Raw genomic sequence first — 20,689 nt, forward strand, 5'->3', positions numbered from 1 at the left:
GGGCGGAAGGAGTAGCAGGTAAGGGGAAGCGCAAAGTGGGGTGGCCCTCCACTTGAGCCTTTTGGAGTTTCTGGACCCTCTTGTATCAAACCAAAGCTAGAGTACTTGTGGTGTGCTGTATCCTCAACCAGACAGAGCATGTTCCTGACATACAGGCATTCTGGAGCCAGATGCCGGGGTGGGGGTGGAGGTTGGGGTTGGGGGGATGGGGCTTGTGGGGCGGGAGAGGGGCCGTGAGGATCTCCTGGGGCCTGCCCAACACCCGTAGGCAAGGAACAGGAAGCAAAGTCCGATAATCTTTTTATAAAATACAGAGGTTTTGAAGGAGGGTTTGGGATCAGCCATGACATGTGGAGTGCGCTCACACGAAGATCTGAATGCGGTCACGGATGGGCTGGCGGCAGATGGGGCAGGCGTTAAGCGCAGCGCCACAAGGCGCGCATGCTCCATGGCCACACTGGAACACCAGGCGGATGTGGCTGTCGATGCAGATGGGGCAGGTGATGCGCTCCTCCATCTGCCTGTAGCGGCTCTGTAGCTCCTCCACCAGTTGCCGAGGAGGGCCAGGCACCTGGATGGCATTTACCACCTCTGAACCGTCTGTGGGATTAGGTGAGTGGGAATCAGCAACAATACGTGTGAAGATTAGGTGCAGGCTGGTGAGCATGCCACGGGACAAGGAAGGGCCAGGCCAAGCCCCATCCTACCCACCTGGGCGTAGCTTCTTGCTGATGACCACCTGGCACCTGATACACTTCTTCATCCTTCGAGCGCACTCTGCCAGGGCCAGTGCACTGTTAGTAGGACTGGACTAGGCAGCTGGGCCACCCTGGTCCTCCACACCCCAAACTCACCCTCACACACTGTGCGGTGCTGACATGGTGAGAACAGAACTAGCAATGCCAGCTCTGAGCACACCAGGCACTCGGCAGCTTCTGGCCCTGCTGTGCCAGACACATGAAGGTTCGTCACGGTGTTAGGAGTACTCAGCACATGCCGGGGGCCCGGGGGCACACCCCCACCGCCACCTGCCTGTCGCTCCCTGCAGTTGGAGGAGGGGGCTTGAAAGGTGGCCCAATGGCATTAATGGTTGCCCCCCTACAAACACCCCATCATGGGCTCACCTGAAACGCTGGGCACAGCCCTGCAAGGCCTTGAGCACTCTGCCTTCCGTGGCCAGGTCCAGTGGGCTCCGGCCGCGGTGGTTTGCGTAGCTCACATCAGCACCCTCCAATGCCAGGAAGCAGGCCACTGCAGCGCCTACAGTCAACTCTGTGCTGCCTGGGAGGCCTGAGGCCTGTAGCTGAGTGACAGGACATACAGATAAGGGTGGAAGCCCACAAAGACTTGAAGGAAGCCTTTGCTGGCACTGGGCTACCCCAGAAGTCTGAACAATGATGCCACTGTCTAAGCTAATGCCTCTGGTTCTAGGATGAGTGGAGAGAGCAGGCCTCAAAGGTGCTCTTTGCTAGGCAGCTGCAGAAACTCTGGGACCCTTCATCCCATTTGGGGCCCAACTCTTTTCCAGATTGGTCTGGATTACAGAGACTGGCTCCTGAACTGCCCTACTCTCCAGAAACCCTGGTTCCCTGGAGTATAGTGGGAAATAAAAAAATTACCCAGGCCCTCCTTTCCAGTACCCACACCATACTTCCTCACCCTTGACAGCAGCTGCAAGGGCCCTGGATCTCCCCCAGCCCTGTCAACCACCAGGGGCAACAGCTGATGACGCTGTAGTGCCACATGTAGGGCCGTGTCGCCCTCCTCGTCCTCAGTGTTGACACTGCAACCTGCATCCACTAGCAGCGGTACTAGCCCCAGGTGGGCCTGCTGCACAGCCAGATGCAGTGGGGATTGAAGCTTCCTGTTTCTCACATTCACATCACAGCGACCCTAGGGAAAGGGTGGGCACAGGCTCAGCTTTGACATCCTACTTGGTCTGGTTCCTGGCCTTGGGTAGCCCTGGGACCCCTGCACTCACCTCTCGGATTAGGACCTGGGCCACCTCCCGGTGGTTGTTGAGAGCTGCAAGATGCAGTGCAGTAAAGCCATCCTCCTTCTTGGCGTCCACCAGCTGCCGGGCCCTTGCCAGAATCTTTCTAACCGCTCTGTGGGAACAAGAAGATATGTCAAAGGGCTTCCCTAAGCACTTCACCAAGTGCTCTGGATTAGGGTAGCCTGGCAGTAGATCAAAAGACTGAATGACAGCAGTGTGCCCAACCCCCACACTCACAGCACATGGCCCTTGAGGGATGCATGGTGCAGCAGTGTGAAGCCCTGGCTATTGGTAGCAGTGACATCGATGCCAGGAACCTCGGTGAGGACTTCAACAATGCTACTGGCACCGGCACCCGCAGAGATGGCAGAATGCAGAGGTGTGTCTGCATGGGCATCCTGCAACAGAGGGCGGTGGTCACATAGCAGTGCCTTTCTCCATGATCAAGTTGGTTCCTTGACCTAGGGCTGGTTAGTGGCAGAGAATCCAGGAGCTATCACTCACCGGCAAGTTGACATCACAACCACGCTCACACAGGATCTTTACCACCTCTAGGAAGCCCCTCTGTACAGCCACATGTAGGGCTGTGCTGCGTGTGCCATTCTGAGCATCCACCCCACATCCTGCACTCAGAAGCACCCTAGTCGCCTCAGGCTGGTTCCTAATGGAAGAAGTGGGAGGGTTTGGGAACAGTCCTTTTGCACACTGGCTCTAAAGTTCATTCCCAATAGCACCCACCAGCCTGCCCAGTCCTCACCCCATGGCCGTGTAGTGCAGCGCAGTGTTGCCCTCATCATCTGGCAGGTCCATACTTGCTCTTGCCTGCAGCAGCAGCCGCACCAGCTCTACCTGGCCCAGGTAAGCAGCCACCTGCAGGGCAGTTCTACCCTGGTTCTTGGTGTCCACCTGTGAAGAAAGCCAACACATGAACTCTGGGCACACTCCCTGGTGGCTATCAGAAGGGCAGGGCAGTAACTTGCCTGCTCTGGATGCCTTCGCAGAAGATCCAGAGCCCGGGCTACATTTCCTAGTGCAGCCTCTACTACCAGCCTCCCTGGGTGCTCTGGGTCACTCTTCTGGGTCCGAAGCTTGTCCAGGGCCACACTCAGTGAGCCTGGGGGCAGGGTTGAGGTAAGTGCTGGCCAGGGGCTGCCCTGCCTCCCACCAGCCACTGAGACTGATGCCGCACTTTTGTTCTCTCTGGCACGCTCAGCCACATCCAGGTTGGCATCTTCTTCAGGCCGGTAGGCTACTAGGCAGGAGGGGCTGAAGGTCCACCGCTGACCGCCAACCGCCACACGCAAGTTTCCATCTCCAAACACCTTCACCACTTTCCCCACTCTGCCCAGGGCCTGAAGAGAAGAGATGGGATCACGACAGATCAGAGGTGGCAGTAGACAGCAGTGGGGGTGGAGTCAATGTGCTGACCATAGACATTAAGACTCACAGGGGCCATGTCGTCGGTCCATTCACCATGTCCAGCCTGCAGTCGCTTCACAGTGTCAAGGTCATCGATGACCCGGACCACATCACCCACCCAGAAGCTGTTGTGCTGAATGACAGAGAAGCCAATAAGGGGAGTTCCTCCAGCTACTTGTATCTACTCAGGGTCATGTAAGAAGGGCACATCCTGCTCCACAGGGCGAGAAGACTTAACTTTGGCCCCAGTTCCTGCCTCAAGTACAACCAAATGGTCTGGCTGTTGGTCAAGGGCCTCAGGTGACCAAAACAGGTCTGGGTGGCCAGCCTGAGCCATAGGGGAAAACAGTTTGAGAAGCAGAGACCAAAGTCCAGCTCTAGAGATGTGTGAAGGTCAAGAAGACCTGTTGTGAGGGTGCCTATCCACTGACTAGACACAAAGCAACACAGAAAATGCAGTATAGATCCAGAAAATAAGTTGAGGGTGGAGTTGGGTGAGAGGCTGGGAAGGAGGGTAGGGCCAGTTGGGGTGTGGGATTCCTGCTGGGATCTATGCACACACTCGTGTGCAGAATGAACCTGCTCTAAAGTATCCTCCAGGTTCACATTGGATGTTCCCATTTATCTGGCACATGTCTCATCTCCACAGTCCAGTGTTCCAAACAGCTTCCACAGAATCTACTCAGTCTAGTCTCCAACACCTTTCGCAAGCTTCCACTTCAGTCTCCTTACAGACTACTCCATCTGTCTCCTTGGTACAAACAGCATCTCAAGAGAGAATGGCAAGCAACCCTACATCTCGTCTACCATACTCCTTTGCTCTCAGGACAGAGCCCCTGGCCACAGGTTCTGGTCTGACATCTGTATTTCATTCTCCTCTGTGTCCCTCACACCTGTGTTCCACCCACAGGTTCTCCCCTTCCTTCAGGTCTGTAAACTCATGGGGAGACTGGTGCCTAGTCCTGCCTAACTACTCCCAAGACTGAACAGGTACATGGAGGGAATCAGAGAAGCAACAAGTGGGGCTCAGCCCAGCCCCCTAGGCACCTTGGTGAGAGCCCCAGGGTGGAAGGTCCAGCGGGTCTCATGGTTGAACTGCACACGCACGTCCCCACGGTCTGTGATGCGGTGCACGGTGCCCATCTGTCCGATAAACTGTGGCGGGTCACGGAGGCTATGGCTGGGTCAGGCTGGACGCTTGGGGCAGGAAGAGGGATGGGGTCCAAAGGACTTGGGAAGGGGAGCACATGGGGAGTCAGCAGAAGAGGTGGCTCACCTCTGCCATCCTAGGGTTCCAGCCACCATGGCCTTCTTGCATGTCCCTTAGGACATCTGTGTCCAGCAGACACTTGACCTTGTCCCCACGCTGGAAGGGCTGGCCATCAGCACTCACCCTGCGCTGCAGCTCTGCTGGCTTGCCTGGGGGAAGGGTGGCAGGCTAGGCCTTAGGAAGCAACCTGCCTACCCCAAACAGGACATGCCAGGGTGACACGGGTACAGCTAGGGCAGGAGGGCAGTTGCTGTCAGAGTCAGCCCCATACCAAGCTTCGGGAGGTGCTCCTTGTAGTAAAAGCCGCCAGCTGCCTCACCAACACATCTGAGATCCACCTTGCCTTTGTGGCCCACTCGGTACACGTTGGTGGTTCCATCTGCCCACGTCACACTGGCCACACTTCGTCCTGTCTCCACATCCCAGCCACGGATGTCTACCACACGGCCTGTCTTGCCTTCCCCTCCTGGGAAGACAGTATGCGCACCAACAAACTTAAAGTGTGTTTTAAGGCTGAGCTATAGCCAGCTTTGCCTCTGTCTCTCTCCAGCCACCACTCACCATCTTGTGAGCCCCATTCCCAGTCAGGGCCTCGTACCACTTTTGCTCCTTGAAAGATGCCTCTCAGTGGGATTCGAGGGAGGCCTTGTCGGGGACTCAGTGTAACCCTGTAAGAGAATCAGTCTGAGCCATGCAGCTGTGATGGCCAGATTCTGCACTACCCACCTTGTCCCTCTGTCCTAATGGCATCGGGGTCTATAGGATAGGTATTCTGGATCTCAGGCCAAACCATTACCTTTGAATGGTTTCCCAGCAGACCTCCACTTTGGGAGAGGGAGCAAAGCTCAGAGACTTTCACCAGTACCAGGCTGGAAAGAGACTTGAGATGTCTCTTGGAGCACAAGTCCAAGTCTGCTGCCTAAGGGCAGTGGGGCAGAGCCTGACCCAAAGGAATGAAACATTATCTAGCCACCAGAACTAACACCTACCCTGACCTCAGGCTCACCAGAAGAGGAGACCTATACTACACTTCTCTCCCATATATAAGAAAGACTAAGGAGGTGCAGAAAATAAAAGATGGTACTTGACTGCCTTCCCAAGTCAATCCAACAAAGACCTGACTCCTATCCTCATCTCTCTGCATAAGGCCAGGGCCATTCCCAGCTATATAACCATGGGCTTGAGCAGCCTGGTGACAAGCCTCCCTGCCAGGCCTGGCGCCACCAGGGAATGATGTTTCAATTGCTTCTGCTATCCATGTGGCTATACTCAGAGCACATTCAGTTCTCCAGGATACTGCTCTACTAAAGAGTTATGCTTGCCTGTCTCTAAGGGTGAAGTGACAGAGGAAATCCCATTCATGGAATCCACCTCACAGTATGCCTAGAAAAAGCCTTCAGTGAGGAATGGGGGCACAACATTCTCAAGGCTCTAGAATAACCTGACCCTGGCTATTCAAGGAAACATGCAGGAAGGGCTTACTAGGTACTTCTGGAAGTGAAGCAGCCAGAGGCCAAAGCCAGGCTGGATGTCAAAGGCACCAGGCAGAGGCCCTGGGGAGGTAGGCTATTGCCTAGGGAACTCACGGGCGTGAGTGAGACGTCTCGTAGCGCTCAAAGGCATGGGTAAGGTCATGCTTGTTGTGCATGTAGCACTGTGTGCAGAGGTCATAGTCAAAGCAGACACGGCATTTCCAACGCATGCCACGAAGCCCATGTTTCTTGCAGCAGTCACAGATGATGTTGGGGTGGCGGATGCCTAGGTGTAGGATGGGTTAAGTGAGGACCTGCTGATTTCCTGTCACCTGGCCAGCCCCACCCACAGCTGGGAATCAACACACACCGATTTGGGCGTTGTCATAGAGCAACAGGTCATGGGCACCTTGGTAGCCAGCTCGATAGTTGGTACGTGTGCCCTGGTCCCACTGAACGACAACTGTACGGTCGGGGGTCGAGGGGCTGCCATGGCGGCCAAGCTCCACCACGGTGCCCACACCGCCCTCACCTCCATCCTGCTGGCCCCATTTCCAGTCCATTCCGCGTACCACACGCATGCCCACCTGCACACCTGCATGGGGGTCCAGGTCCATGGTGAGGGGGGTTGTTCAAAGACCTGCAACAAAGGGCATCCTTAGTCTATGTCAGAATGCCATATGGCCAGGCTAACCACAGGGCACATGTTGATATGACCACCTGAGAGAGAAGTATGGGTCAGGAATAGAGAAAACTAAGCCAAAAGAACAAAGAAGAAAGGACAACAGGGGCTTGGGAAAGCCAGAAGCATAGGTCTACAGACCAGGACCAGAGAGAGCCAGGAGAGAGAATGGTGGGAGAGCAGAACAATACTGTTAGATGCAGAAGAGCAGTAGCCAAATGCAAGAGTGCCCACCTCACTTAGAAGTCACTACAGTGACCTGAAAGGAGGGGCTGCGGTTAGAAAGAGTGTAAGTGGTCAGGCCCAACAAACCAGGAACTGAACCTGGCATGGTGGCCACATGCTAGTGGATCTGCTTCCAAAGGTCCGCGCATGTTGCTCCATCAACATAGGTACACTTTAAAGCTAGAGTTGGACGTGATGGTGTGTACTTTAATATCAGCACCCAGGAGGCTGAGGCAAGAGGTTCTCTTGTGAGTTCAAGACCAGCCTGGTCTATATAGTGAGTTCTAGGCTAGCTAAGGCTACATATTAAGAACCTGTCTCCAGGGGCTGGAGAGATGGCTCAGTGGTTAAGAGCACTGACTGCTTTTCCAAAGGTCCTGAGTTCAATTCCCAGCAACAACATGGTGGCTCACAACCATCTGTAATGGGATCTGATGCCCTCTTCTGGGGTGTCTGAAGACAGCTACAGTGTACTCATAAATAAAATGAATAAACTTTTAAAAAAAAACCTGTCTCCTAAAATTAAATTAATAAATAAAAAATAAACTTAATAGATGTACATTGTAGACACTCATGTGAAAAACTATAAGGCCATCCATCTTTCAGAAGCAAAGACCTTTTTCTGTGCAGCTCACTGATACATGGGACTAAATTAAAGGGCTGTTTTTCAACAAGTTGTCATAAAGCAACTGAAGAGGGCAATGACATGAGGGAGGAGGCTTACAGTGTAAACCCACAGAGAACTCCCACAGTCTGTAAGAAAAAGGCAGACAAGCTGAAAATAGGCAAGACACAGGAACACACATTCCAGGACACACACTACACATGGAATGTTTTGTTACCAGGATGCTGCTCATAGGCAGAACAAGGTCCTCTGCCCCACATTTCAAATGATAGTGCAAGAGTCATGCAACACTTTAGGGAGCATCTTTAGAGAAACATGGTCTTTTTTTTTTTTTTTTGGTTTTTCAAGACAGGGTTTCTCTGTGTAGCTCTGGCTGTCCTGGAACTCACTCTGTAGACCAGGCTGGCCTTGAACTCAGAAGTCCGCCTGCCTCTGCCTCCAAGTGCTGGGATTAAAGGCATGCACCACCACCGCCCGGCAGCCTTAATCTTAATAGCTTTAAATATGTCTCTGTACTAACCTTAAACAAAGTCTTAACATGCACAAGGCCTTTGCTGGACTGAACTCAAACTCACTATCCTGCTTCAGCCTTTAAAGTGCCAACATCAAGGCACCAAGCCCCGTAGCTGGGGGAGGAGTGGGAGATTGCCTAGAATGAGCAACGCCAGTGGTCCTGTTCTAGGACACATACTTAGGCTTCACAAGAAGCTGAAAGATCACCCCCAACCTGGTTTGGGTGCAGCTGTCAGCATTACAGGGTCCTGCCAACTCGATTTGGGGCCCAGTAACACTACTCAGCCATGGGGTAGGGGCCAGATTAGGGATAAGTAAGCAACAAGAGGAATACAGCACACAGCAGACTTCTGCCTGGGCCCTCTTCCAGGCCTTGCCCCAGACTGACAGCCTTCTGGCTTGCCCAGCTCAGAAAACATTCCCCACTACTCACCGTGAAGCCACAGGTGGGCAGTAAGGAAGACCAATAGCCTAGCTACATACACTGACACTAGTGCCTCCCCTTGAGTGGCACAGACACAACAGACAAGGACCACAGTTCCGTTGGTCACCTCAGTTCTACTGCCCCTCCCTGGTAATAGCCATGCTGTACTAGTGAGAAATATCCTGGAGGGAAATTAACTAAACAGCTATGTTAGAGTGGAGAGGAGGTCTTTTCAATATTTCTTCCCAGTCACAGAACTTCTCACTACCTGATCTTTTTATATATATATGTAAGTACACTGTAGCTGTCTTCAGACACTCCAGAAGAGGGAATCAGATCTCGTTATGGATGGTTGTAAGCCACCATGTGGCTGCTGGAATTTGAACTCAGGGACCTTCGGAAGAGCAGTCTGTGCTCTTAACCACTGAGCCATCTCACCAGCCCTCACTACCTGATCTTTAAAGCTCCCAGCCTTGCCACTTCCTAGGTCCTTCCTTGCTGTGACTTCATATTCTCTCCATAGAGATCTCCTAAAGGAACAGGCACTCTCAAGCTAGGCGTCTCCATCTACTCCTCTACACATCCTCCATCAGCATCCTCTACACATCCTCCACCAGCATCCTCTATCCAGAAACCCTCCTCTACACATCCTCCATCAGCATCCTCTACACAGAAACCCTCCTCTACACATCCTCCATCAGCATCTTCTACACATCCTCCATCAGCATCCCCTCCATCTACTCCTCTACACATCCTCCATCAGCATCCTCTACACATCCTCCATCAGCATCCTCTACACATCCTCCATCAGCATCCCCTCCATCTACTCCTCTACACATCCTCCATCAGCATCCCCTACACAGAAACCTTCCTCTACACATCCTCCATCAGCACCCCCTACACAGAAACCTTCCTGTACACATGATTGAGGCTGGGGAAGACAGTGGCCTGTGGGCACAGTGGTGGCACTGCTCTTCAGAGACAGCTCTGCCTCTATCAGGCTACTGATCTCCACTGGAACCACATTAACCTTCCTTCTTGCCTCCAGAGTTCAGCACAGCTGGGATATTGAGAAGACCACATTGCCACCCCAACATACCTGTTTAGCCAGAGCAGGGCTTGTTATAAGAAAACCTCAGACTCCAACAAAGGTGGGCAGACAGTCAACTAGTAGCTCTGACAGCAGAGGACAACCTGACAGCCAACCCCCTGACCCAGCCCAGCACTGGGATAAAATACAGAGGAAGTAAACATTAAAGCTATGCATTGGTGCATACTCTGACACCAGCTTCTCAGTTACAGCTTATCCACAGGCTGATGGCCTCACTAACCACTTGATGCTGGGTCTTTTACAAGACATGGAGTAGGGTGGACCTCAAACATGACAATAAGCATAGCCCATGTATGAATCTGCCTTCAGGAGAATGGACAGAGGGCACAGAGCCCAGGTGAAGGATAGATACCCAGCAAGGTCCAAGAGAATCAGGGCCAGGCCTCAAACAATGGCTCCACATGGGGTAGCACAAAGGCCAACAGGCACTCCAGCCTGTTAGTGGCCTGCACTGACAAGCACCTGCATGACCAGCATGCCTGGTTAAGCAAAGCTCTCCTCAGCCCTGGCCAGTGAACTGCCAGTCTCAAGGGCTGTTCCCAGGTAGCAGCCCAGCAAAGTCAGACACAACCATAAGAACACTGCAAGAGGGCTTTCTGCTTCTCAGTGCCTAAGGTTGCCTCACCAAAACTGTAGGGGAGCAGGCAAGAGATTCAGCGCATGGCTTCTCTCACAGACAGTCTTCCCTATAGTGCTGGGATGGGTAAATACTAAGAAGCACCCAGCACTGGTGGCACTAAACTAGAGAGGCCACGATCCCCTACCCACTACCTTGCATCCTGGAGATTGTAGAGTCTCTCCTGTGCTTTGGAGGTAGACCTTTCCATCTTGCATCTCCTGATCAGAGCTGTGCCTCTGGCAATGCCTTCCTGCTGCTGTCTGGAACATAGTTCCTGCACCACCAGACAGGAGACAGGTTCCTGGGCCTCCAAGGCAGCTGGATATAGCATTCTATGACATTATTAGAAGACCCAGTGGCTTTCCCTCTCCTCTCCCTCCAGGCCTCCAGGCCTGGTCTCCGCAGTTTTATCAACTGACCATTAGCATCCCATTCCTTGGCCACTATCTGAGAAAAGTTCACCAAGAGTATATGGGATGGTGGACAGAGCAGAATGAGAAGCAGGAAGGCAGGGATGAAATTTAGGCAGACTGGGCAAAGGTCTCCATTTTGGACTCAGTTCTTGTTTTCATTCACCCCGAGGGTCTTGCTCTTTGGATGGCATGGGTACCCTGACCACAGTGAAGGAGCCTGTCTACTTCATAATCAACAAAGATCGAGGGGTCATGGACATGAGGCTACTTCAGAATAGAGGTCTCATCCCTTAAGCTTACCTGGCAACTGACTGACCAAGCACTACAAGGCCAAGAGGGAAGATGGTCCCTAACACACTGGGCTGGGCACAGCACCAGCCAGAGAATCATGAGTCTACTATGCCAAGCCTCTAGGCAAGTCCAAGAAGTAGCCTGCATGCCTGAAAAGTACCTTGTGCCAAGGCTACCCAGTCTCCAAACTTTGGGTGAGTATATATGCTCAGGGTATCTAGGGGGAGGAGAAGTTCCTGATGAAATGCAGGACTGGGGGCCTGTCTTGAAGGACAACCCAACTCCTCTGAGATACATGCATCCTCAGAGGATCTTAGTAGTACTTAGTAGTACTTAGTAGTACTTAGTACTACTTTCTGACCATCTCTGCTGTGATAGCTATTCTTGGTCAACATCTTGACTGCATTGGAATTTATTAAAACCCAAGCAGCTGGACACACCTGTGAGGGATCTTTCTTAATTAAATCATTTGAAGTGGGAGGACTCTTTAATCTGGATCTTTGAGCTGGGAAGATCCACCTTTGATATGAGCCACACCTTCTGGTGGTAGCCTATATAAAGAACAGGGAAAGAAAATTCTGCTCTTGTCGGCTTGCCTTCACTAACCATTCACTGGTATTACAGCCTACTTCTTTGTAACACACACTGAAGGCCAGCTGAGACATCCACCCTTTTGGACAGAAAAACTACTGGACTCTGGCACTTTCCACTAGGAGACAATTGTTGTTGGGCTAGCTAGATCATAGCCTGTTAGTCTAGCTACACACACTATGTGAGTCTGAGGATAGCCTGCTCTACAAAGCCAATTCCAGGTTACCTAGAGCTGTTACAGAGAAACCTTGTCTCAAGAAAAACTAACTAAAGCCAGGCAGTGATGGCGCACACCTTTAATCCCAGCACTTGGGAGGCAGAGGTAGGCAGATTTCTGTGTTCAAGGCCAGCCTAGTCTACAGAGTGAATTCTAGAACAGCCAGGTCTATATACAGAGAAATTCTGTCTCGAAAAAAACAACAACAAAAAAAAAAAAAGAAAAAAGAAAAAGAAAAAGAAAAGCTAACTAAATAAATAAACCAGTTGTGTTCCTCTAGAGAACCCTGACTAATATATGTGCCATAATCTCCTGACTACCACAAGCTAACCCTTTCCATGGAGTAGGAAGCCTCTGCCTCTTTCCTTCCATCTTCCTACCCTAATTGACAAGGCTCTTGACAGAGGATGGTACTGTGTGCTCCATGTGTGCTGAAATCTGACAAGGCTCCAAAAGACAGCAGGAGCCTTACAGAAACCTTAGTCCTGAGTGTGTACAGAATAACCTAGGACTAAATGCATTGTCCTGGAGTTCTGACCAATATAGCTCCAGAACAATCTAAGAGTTACAATTAGATGTACAAACAATGCTACTTTGAAATCCACATTAAATGTCACTAAACTTTGATATACATTATACTTCAGGATGCTGAAAAACACAAAGTGTTATGCGTACCATCATCTCAGTAAGAAATTCAACTACAGAGTTAACTGACTTTTTCCTTCACCAGAAATACTGGGCTTTATCATCAGACAGGGCCATGTCCCTGAGCAGTATCCAAACACTCCTGGAGCTATTGCTATCGATATTTACAAGAATAGTGAGGTATGTTAAAGGATGAGAATTTGCTTGACAAATGTGCTTCAGCAGAAGTAGAACTCACCTTAGTCCAGGTGATATGCCTTTAATCCCAGCATTCAGGGGGCAGAGGCAGACCTCTGTGAATTCAAGGCCTACAAGGGTCTACAGAGCTAGTTCCAAGGTTCCCGGACAGCCAAGGCTATACAAAGAAACCTTGCCTTGAAAAGCTAGGAGAGGGCTGGAGTGATGGCTCAGCAGTTAAGAGCACTGACTGCTCTTCCAAAGGTTCTGAGTTCAATTCCCAGAAGAGCACTGACTGCTCTTCCAAAGGTCCTGAGTTCAATTCCCAGCAACCACATGGTGGCTCACAACCATGATCTGTAATAGGATCTGATGCCTTCTACTGGTATGTCTAAAAGCAGCTACAATGTACTCATATAAATGTAATAAATAAATCCTTAAAAAAAAAAGAAAAAGAAAAGCTAGGAGAAACAAAAAACAGATAAAGGAACAAACAACAAAAACTCACCTTAGGACACAAAGAAGCCACTAGTCAGCATCCCAGGCATTTAGTTGCTATTTCTTGGGCCACAAATTTGCTCAGCCACCAAAACTTCCTGTGGGAAACTAGCAGCCATTGCCAACATAGAATACAGCAAACCAAACAGGAAGGCAGGGAGCCAGGCTGGGGAAAGATCATTTCAGAGGCAGTTTTACACACAGCATTTATTACCATAACCAGACCGTGACCATTCTAGATGTTGTTGTTACCAGGGTTCCTTCTTTTAAGAAACAAACTTTCTTTTTCTCAAAACTTTTTTTTTTAAATGTGGCCTTCATTAGCTTGGATCTCACTATATAGACCAAATTCCTGTCAAGTGTTGGGATTAAAATCATTTGTGGGACACCATGCCAGGACATTTAATAGGTCAGAATTATCAGGACAGTGTAGGGGAATGTTGCCCCTTATTATATGAATACTTTGTTGGGAATTCCCCAAACAGCCACAAAAATTAAGTCACATTATAGTATAAAAGTTAGCAAATTGCCTTTACTCAGACGAATAAAACTACATGACACAGAGAGGATTCAGGACTCAAGCTTATCTCCCTATACCTCTAGTGGTGTCTGAGATACTGTTGAATTGAGAATGTGTAACAAAGCTGGTTCATCAGAGCTGCCCTACTAGGCAGGTGGATGTCCTAGATGCTAGCAGAATCAAACACATATGTCAACTGAAGACACAGAGGCCAGGAAACCAGATCTACCCTGCACCAAGACATCTGCTGGGGGACATCATTAAGGTTCAGGGGTATCATGGCTGCTAATCATGGTCATCTAGCTGGGGAAGTCTAGGTACCCTGTAGCTTGGGGTTCAACCACCGTCTAGGGCTGACCTTGGGTGGGATAATGACATTCAGATACTTGTTGCATCAGAAGCAACAGGCCACAGTGGAATATGTAACCAGGAGACATTCTTTAAGTAGCCAACCTTACTCTGTCTCCAAGCCCACTAGCTCCTTAGGAGCCTTCCGGGCATCTCAGCTTTTATCATTGGTTCTGAACACAGAAGAGACAGAAAGGACGATTTCTCAATGCCCAGTCCACTTAAGCACATTTAAACAGAAACACAAACACCTGACATAACATCATCATACAGCCTCAAGGGAAACAAACCAAACCCAAACTGTCAAGCGCTCACCTGTCTGGAGGTCCAGTGTCCCCCACCCCTATCAGGCAGGAGCCCTGATGCAAGGAGGCTTGGGACTGGCCTCCTCCGTGCTGACCTTCCTCTCTGAAAGCCTCAGGAGATCCAAACCTATGGCCAAGGGAGCTGAGACGCAGTTAACATCTGAGAAGGGACAGAGGCCGCTGGTCGCCTTAAAAAGCTCCCATGGGTCTGGTGGCTGGGACACGCTGCATCACCCCCACGAACCGAGAACGCGCAACGGGCACGAGCTGGGTCCAGGGGGGGAAGGACCAAAAACCTGTCGCGCTGAAGAGCCGAGGTCAGCCGACAAAACCACAGCCCCGTCAGGATGATCAGGTCCCCCTAGGCCCTTTGCCACCGCCCCCGGCGCTGGGAGGACGCCCGGCCCGGCCCCCCACTTGCCAGGAGTTTCAGCGCTCTTTCGGCCCAGGAATACCCGGCCCTGAGCAGCGCAGAGGCTGACAGTGGATCCTCGGCTCGCTACCGAGGAGCCAGCTGCAGCCCGCTGTCCTCCGCTCCCTAACAGTGCTTAGCAAAGATGCTTCTCCAGCGCTAGCCCACCAGGGAGCCCCACCACGGCCCCCCGACCACGGTCGCGAGCCGCCGCGTAGACTGCCGGGAGCTGTAGTTTGCAGAGCCAGCCCGGGGGCGGGGCAGACAATTCCCAGGAGTCCCTGCGCGTGACGCAATATGCTTAGGGCCAGGGGGCGGGGCATATAGCTACCAAGGCACTCTGAACATGACGTACATGGGTGGTCTGGTAACAAACGGACCGACAGCAGTGATATGTATGGCTAACAGGAGCTCTGCGTCTCTAAAGAAGAAACTGGAAATGCCTGCGTCCCGGCATTCCAGGAACGGAGAGTGAGCGTGCAGAGGTGATGCGCACAAAGTCTCACCCGGAAGTGCGTCTGGGCGGAGCCAGCGCGGCACGTGTCTCCTGCGCAGTACTAGTTCCCAGGACGCTCTTTGTTGCCTTGGAGACAGAAGTTTCGGGTGACGTCTTGCCTGAAATGGGTGGGGTTTCCAGAGATGTAGCGAAAACGTATCCAAAGTAATTCTTTTGACTTTTTTTTTTCTTCTTGAAATAAGGTTTCACTATGTAGCAACATGTAGCTACATATAGCAACATAGCCTGCACCTCACTATGTTGACCTGGCTGACCTCGAGCTCATGGAGCCCCACCTGCTTCTCCTTCCCGAGTTCTGAAAATTAAAAGCATGCACTACCACACCCAGCACGACTTAATTTGTTTTAAAATCAGGGTTGCACCGGGCAGTGATGGCTCATGCCCTTAATCCCAGCACTTGGGAGGCAGAGGCAGGAGGATTTCTGAGTTCGAGGCCAGCCTGGTCTACAGAGTGAATTCCAGGACAGCAGAGCTACACAGAGAAACCCCGTCTTGAAAAACCAAAAGGAAAAAAAAAAAATCAGAGTTGCGTCCATTTTTTTCTTTTGTTTTCCTGTCCCCTGTCTGGGGCTGTGTGGGGATCAACTCGGGTCCAAGAAGCAACCCTCCCATCACCCCCCACAACCCCCTGCCGCCACCCCCAGCTACTGATTTTTGTTCCAGGACATAAAGATAACAAGCAGTCATCCTGGCCTTTGTGTTTATAAACAGTATACTGCCTTGATTTACATATCTTAGACAGTTCTGTGGAGTTCCTCAGACCATAAACAATTTAGTTCTCTAGCAACTTTCCTCGCAAGCTTTGCCCCCATGTGCAAGTTACCCCCATGTGCAATTTACCTCCACACGTATTCTGTCAACTCACCCAGCTTGCTGTCCAGCTATATTCCACTACTGCACACTGCCACGTACGAACCCAGTCCATTCCTGCAAGTCGTAATTTTTCTTTGTACATTTCTTTACATTTATTTATTTTTGTAGGGGGAGGAGACACTGGTGCCATAACCTTCATGTGAAGTCAGAGGCTCATACAAGTGCCTTTACCTGCTACATCATTTCACAGCCCATTTTTATTTTGAGACAGCATCTTACTTTTTGCCCAGGTTGACCTCTAACACTGTAGCTCATTATCCTACAATTTCAGCCTTTCAAGTGCTGGGGTTTAGGGGCATAAGTCACCCCTCCTAGCTCCAACCTAGAATGTGTCCACAGGTTTCTAGTTTGTTTGAGTGGGTGGTTGGTCAGTAGAATAGTTGTTTTTTGTAATGGGGTCTCACTAAATGGCCCTAGCTGGCCTGAAATGCTCATGTAGCCTAGGCTAGCCTAGAACTCACAAAGGTTCTCCTGCCTCTGCTTGTTCAGTGCTAGGATTAAAGGTAAGCACCACTGTCTTGGGACTAACCAAACTGGTTTTATGTTGTGCTAGGTGAAGTGACATTGAGAAGAGAGGATATTAAGAGCTTAAGACCTTGCAAGACCTTTATTTTGGTGGGAAAGCCTGCTGAGGAAGGTCTGTGGAAGAATTAGAGACTTCCATCTACTTACAAGATGGGATAATTATAGGGAAGAAAAGGGAGGTGTTGTGGGAAATATTAAAAAATGCACCAACCCTCACTATCACCAGCTATTCTTGGGCCCTAGCAGCTCCACTGCCTCCATGGCTAGCCCCAAGCAGAGACAGCCCATCTCATGGTTCTCTTGATGAGGATTTCATTCACATTCCCAGCCATCCACCCCCTGGGGTCAGCGGTCACAAATCCCAGTAACCTATTAAAATCAAAACTCTAGGAGTTTGTAATTTATATCACACAAAACACCCACATGATGAACTCAGATCCAATTGATATAAATTGCCCACATAGATAAGACAAATTGTCCTGTAATTATCCATCCCTTATAAGATATCCATAGCTACCTGTGGCTATTTAAAGCCACGTGGAATCTGGATCATCTTTCTGTTCCTCCATCTTCCTTCATTCTCCCTCTATCTATCCCAGTTTCTGTCTCTGAAACTCTTAACCCTCCCTTCCTTTTCCCTGTCCAATCACAGGCTTCTTGTTGTATTAATATTTAAATTAATTGGAGGAAAATTCTGCTACAGAGAGGGGAAGGGGAAAGGGTTGAAACCTTTCCTTTTGGGCCCTGGCTGTTGCTAGGAGTAACCAAAGAATGATTGATAATTAGTGAGTGAAAGAGTGTCAGCTGCCTACGTGGTGGTGCACATCCTTAAATCTAGCACTTTGGAGTCAGAGGCAGTTGGATCTCTATGAGTTCAAGGGCAGCCTGGTCTACAGAGTAAGTTCCAGAATAGCCAAGGCTACAGAGAGAGAGAAAGAGAGAGAGAGAGAGAGAGAGAGAGAGAGAGTCAGGTGACCAGAAAATATCTCTTTTGAGTAGCCATTATCAGGGATCTCATCTGCTGGGAGGCAGTGTCAAGAAGTCAGACTTTATTTTTGGAAGGCTATTTACTATAATTCTGGAAAATTTGTCTCCTTTAAGCCCAAACAGAAGAACTTTTTTAAAAAAGATTTATTTATTTATTATATATACAGTGTTCTGCATATATATCCGCATGTCAGAAGAGGGTGCCAGATCTCATTATAGGTGGTTTTGAGCCACCATATGGTTGCTAGGAATTGAACTCAAGACAGCAACATAGATTTTGGACTGTAAATGATGCCTAAAGATAGAAACAAAAGAGAAAGAAATAAAAGAAACAAAAAAAAAAAAAAAAAAAAAAAAAAAAAAAAAAGAAAGAGATGAATGACTTAATTGAAATGATCACAATACCAATTCTGAGTATTACCATGCTGGTAACCTTTGTAATCATATTGGCTTTCCATGCCTTCTCAAAGAAAAGGTTTTTACAAGAAAAGAAAAGATATGAAAGGCAGAGACAGGCTTTAGAAGAAAAATGGAGACAAGCCTTAGATGAAAATTAGACAAGGGCTGGTGAGATGGCTCAGCGGGTAAGAGCACCAACTGCTCTTCCAAAGGTCCTGAGTTCAAATCCCAGCAACCACATGGTAGATCACAACCAACCAAATGGTGAATGCATTCTATAATTGGTTAATATTTTTAAATTTTTCTCAAATCCAACAGAGTGCCACACATATTCTTCAAATCCCTCTGGGTGTCAAGCCTCTGCTGGCATTTGTTGAATAATAGCAGGATAAGCTAAAGTTGCTTTTCTAACCTTCCTGATTTTCATCATGTCTTAGTGACTGTAAAGAGACATCATGACCAAAGCAATTCTTTAAAAAAAAAAAAAAAAAAAAAAAGATTTATTTATTTCATGTATGTGGGTACACTGTTGCTGTCTTCAGACACACTAGAAGATGGTGTCAGATGCCCATTATAGATAGTTGTGAGTCACCATGTGGTTGCTGGGAACTGAACTCAGGGCCTCTGGAAGAACAGTCAGTGCTCTTAACCACTGAGCCATCTCTCTAGCCCCTAATGCAACTCTTAAAAAGGACATTTAGGGGCTGGTGAGATGGCTCGGCATTTAAGAGCACTGACTGCTCTTCCAAAGGTCTTGAGTTCAAATCCCAGCAACCACATGGTGGCTCACAACCACCCATTATGAGATCTGATGCCCTCTTCTGGTATGTCTGAAGACAGCTACAGTGTACTTATTTGTAATAATAAATAAATCTTAAAAAAAAAAAAAAAAAGGACATTTAAGGGCTGGAGAGATGGCTTAGCGGTTAAGAGCACTGACTGCTCTTCCAATGGTCCTGAGTTCAAATCCCAGCAACCACAAGATTGCTCACTGCTCACAACCATCTGCAATGAGATCTGACGCCCTTTTCTGGTGTGTCTGAAGACAGCAACAATATACCCACATACATGAAATAAATTTTTTTTTTAAAAGAGTTGCTAGCTGGTTGGTGGTAGTGCATGCCTTTAATCCCAGTACTTGGGAGGCAGAAGCAGGCAGATTTCTGAGTTTGAGGCCAACCTGGTCTACAGAGTGAGTTCTAGGACAGCCAAGGCTACACAGAGAAACCCTGTCTGCAAAAAACAACAACAACAAAACAAAACAAAAAAAGAGGGATTTGAAGAATATGTGTGGCATTCTGTTGGATTTGAGAAAAATTTAAAAATATTAACAAATTATGGAATGCATTCACCATTTGTAAAGCTGATATTAAATTCTTGGGCAATTCAAAACAGAAAAGTTGCCCAATACTGAAAAGACATGACAAGAGCAATATTAGAATCTAGCCCACAATTTCAGTGGTGTTCATGGTAGAGAGATGAGGCTAGGGAGAGATATAAGGCCAGAGGTACTAATTTCTCAAGATAAGCTACTAGGTGAAGGTGCAGATGGAAGCCATACATGACAGCTTTGTCAGCTTTAAGTGCTTGGAACAAGTTGAAGAAAGGACTTGAGCCATTAACTCAGTTTATTCAAGGTCCAAAATAAACATTCACTGACTTTTTACAAAGATTGATTTCATCTATAGATAGAAAGGGATCAAATCCACAATCAAGAAAGCACTGATTGAACCTTTAGCATTTGAAAACACTAATGCTGAATGCAAGAGAGTGATCAGGTCTGTAAAGGAAAGATCAGCACCAATAGATGAATAGATTAGAAATACAGTTGGCATTTGATTTAACTGATATGATATGGATTTATTAGGAGAAGTGATCAAAGACGGTTTTGAAAAAAAAAATCCAAAATGCCAAATGTTTTATCTGTGGTGAGCAAATTCTGCAGAGACTCTCTTATCAGGATCACTTGTCAATAAATAAAAACTTATTTGCCCCAGGAACTCTGAAGAGATGGATGTAAAAAGACAAGGAAAGGCCAGGCAATGGTGGTGAATGTCTTTAATCCCAGCACTTGGGAGTCAGAGGCAAGTGGATTTCTGAGTTTGTGGCTAGCCTGGTCTGCAGAGTGAGTCCAGGACAGCCAGGGCTACATAGAGAAACCCTGTCTTGAAAAAAAAAAAAAAGGCAAGAAAAGGAAACTAGCCATGCACCTGCTAGAGGAAAAGGGATCACAAGCTAAGAGCAAGCCAGAGAACAAGCCGAAGCTTATAGCCCAAGCATTTATTAATGACTAATTAGTCTCAGAGTTGTTATTTCTGGGAGCAGGGGCTGGGAAGAAAAAACTGGATTTATATTTTACAGAGGTCTTTTCAAGGACTGGAGAGATGGCTCAGCGGTAAAGAGCATTGACTGCTCTTCCAGAGGTCCTGAGTTCAATTCCCAGCAACCACGTGGTGGCTCACAATCACCAGTAATGAGATCAGATACCCTCTTCTGGTGTGTCTGAAGACAGCTACAGTGTACTTACATATAATAAATTAATAAATAAATCCCTTTTAAAAAAATAAAAAAAAACAAAGGTCATTTCAAAAAGAATTGTAAACAGAACCAGAATA

At 48.8% G+C, this 20,689-nt stretch overlaps 1 protein-coding gene across 9 annotated transcripts; it reads right to left on the reverse strand.

Annotated features, from left to right (window-relative positions):
* Nucleotides 1-288: 288 nt before the first annotated feature.
* Nucleotides 289-15,046, reverse strand: Mib2 (mindbomb E3 ubiquitin protein ligase 2). Of its 9 annotated transcripts, none has more exons than XM_031379780.1 (20): nt 14,372-15,046; nt 13,199-13,354; nt 6,528-6,797; nt 6,272-6,443; nt 5,247-5,353; nt 4,957-5,151; nt 4,692-4,834; nt 4,463-4,558; nt 3,444-3,548; nt 3,186-3,348; nt 2,977-3,110; nt 2,754-2,902; nt 2,501-2,657; nt 2,234-2,394; nt 1,982-2,108; nt 1,660-1,893; nt 1,125-1,303; nt 855-1,042; nt 712-777; nt 289-600 (listed from the first exon to the last, which is right to left on the reverse strand). In XM_031379780.1, exons 3-20 carry the CDS (start codon nt 6,772-6,774, stop codon nt 362-364), a joined length of 2,862 nt encoding a protein of 953 aa, XP_031235640.1. In that variant the 5' UTR covers nt 6,775-6,797; nt 13,199-13,354; nt 14,372-15,046; the 3' UTR covers nt 289-361. The 9 variants fall into 9 exon arrangements, 8 of the variants coding, with proteins under 8 accessions (XP_031235640.1, XP_031235645.1, XP_031235639.1 ...); XM_031379785.1 differs by having other exon boundaries at nt 6,745-6,797; nt 14,372-15,013; XM_031379779.1 differs by having other exon boundaries at nt 4,463-4,570; nt 14,372-15,013.
* Nucleotides 15,047-20,689: the final 5,643 nt, after the last annotated feature.

The sequence above is a fragment of the Mastomys coucha genome, unplaced genomic scaffold (genome assembly GCF_008632895.1).
Source record: "Mastomys coucha isolate ucsf_1 unplaced genomic scaffold, UCSF_Mcou_1 pScaffold18, whole genome shotgun sequence".
Lineage (NCBI taxonomy): Eukaryota > Metazoa > Chordata > Mammalia > Rodentia > Muridae > Mastomys > Mastomys coucha.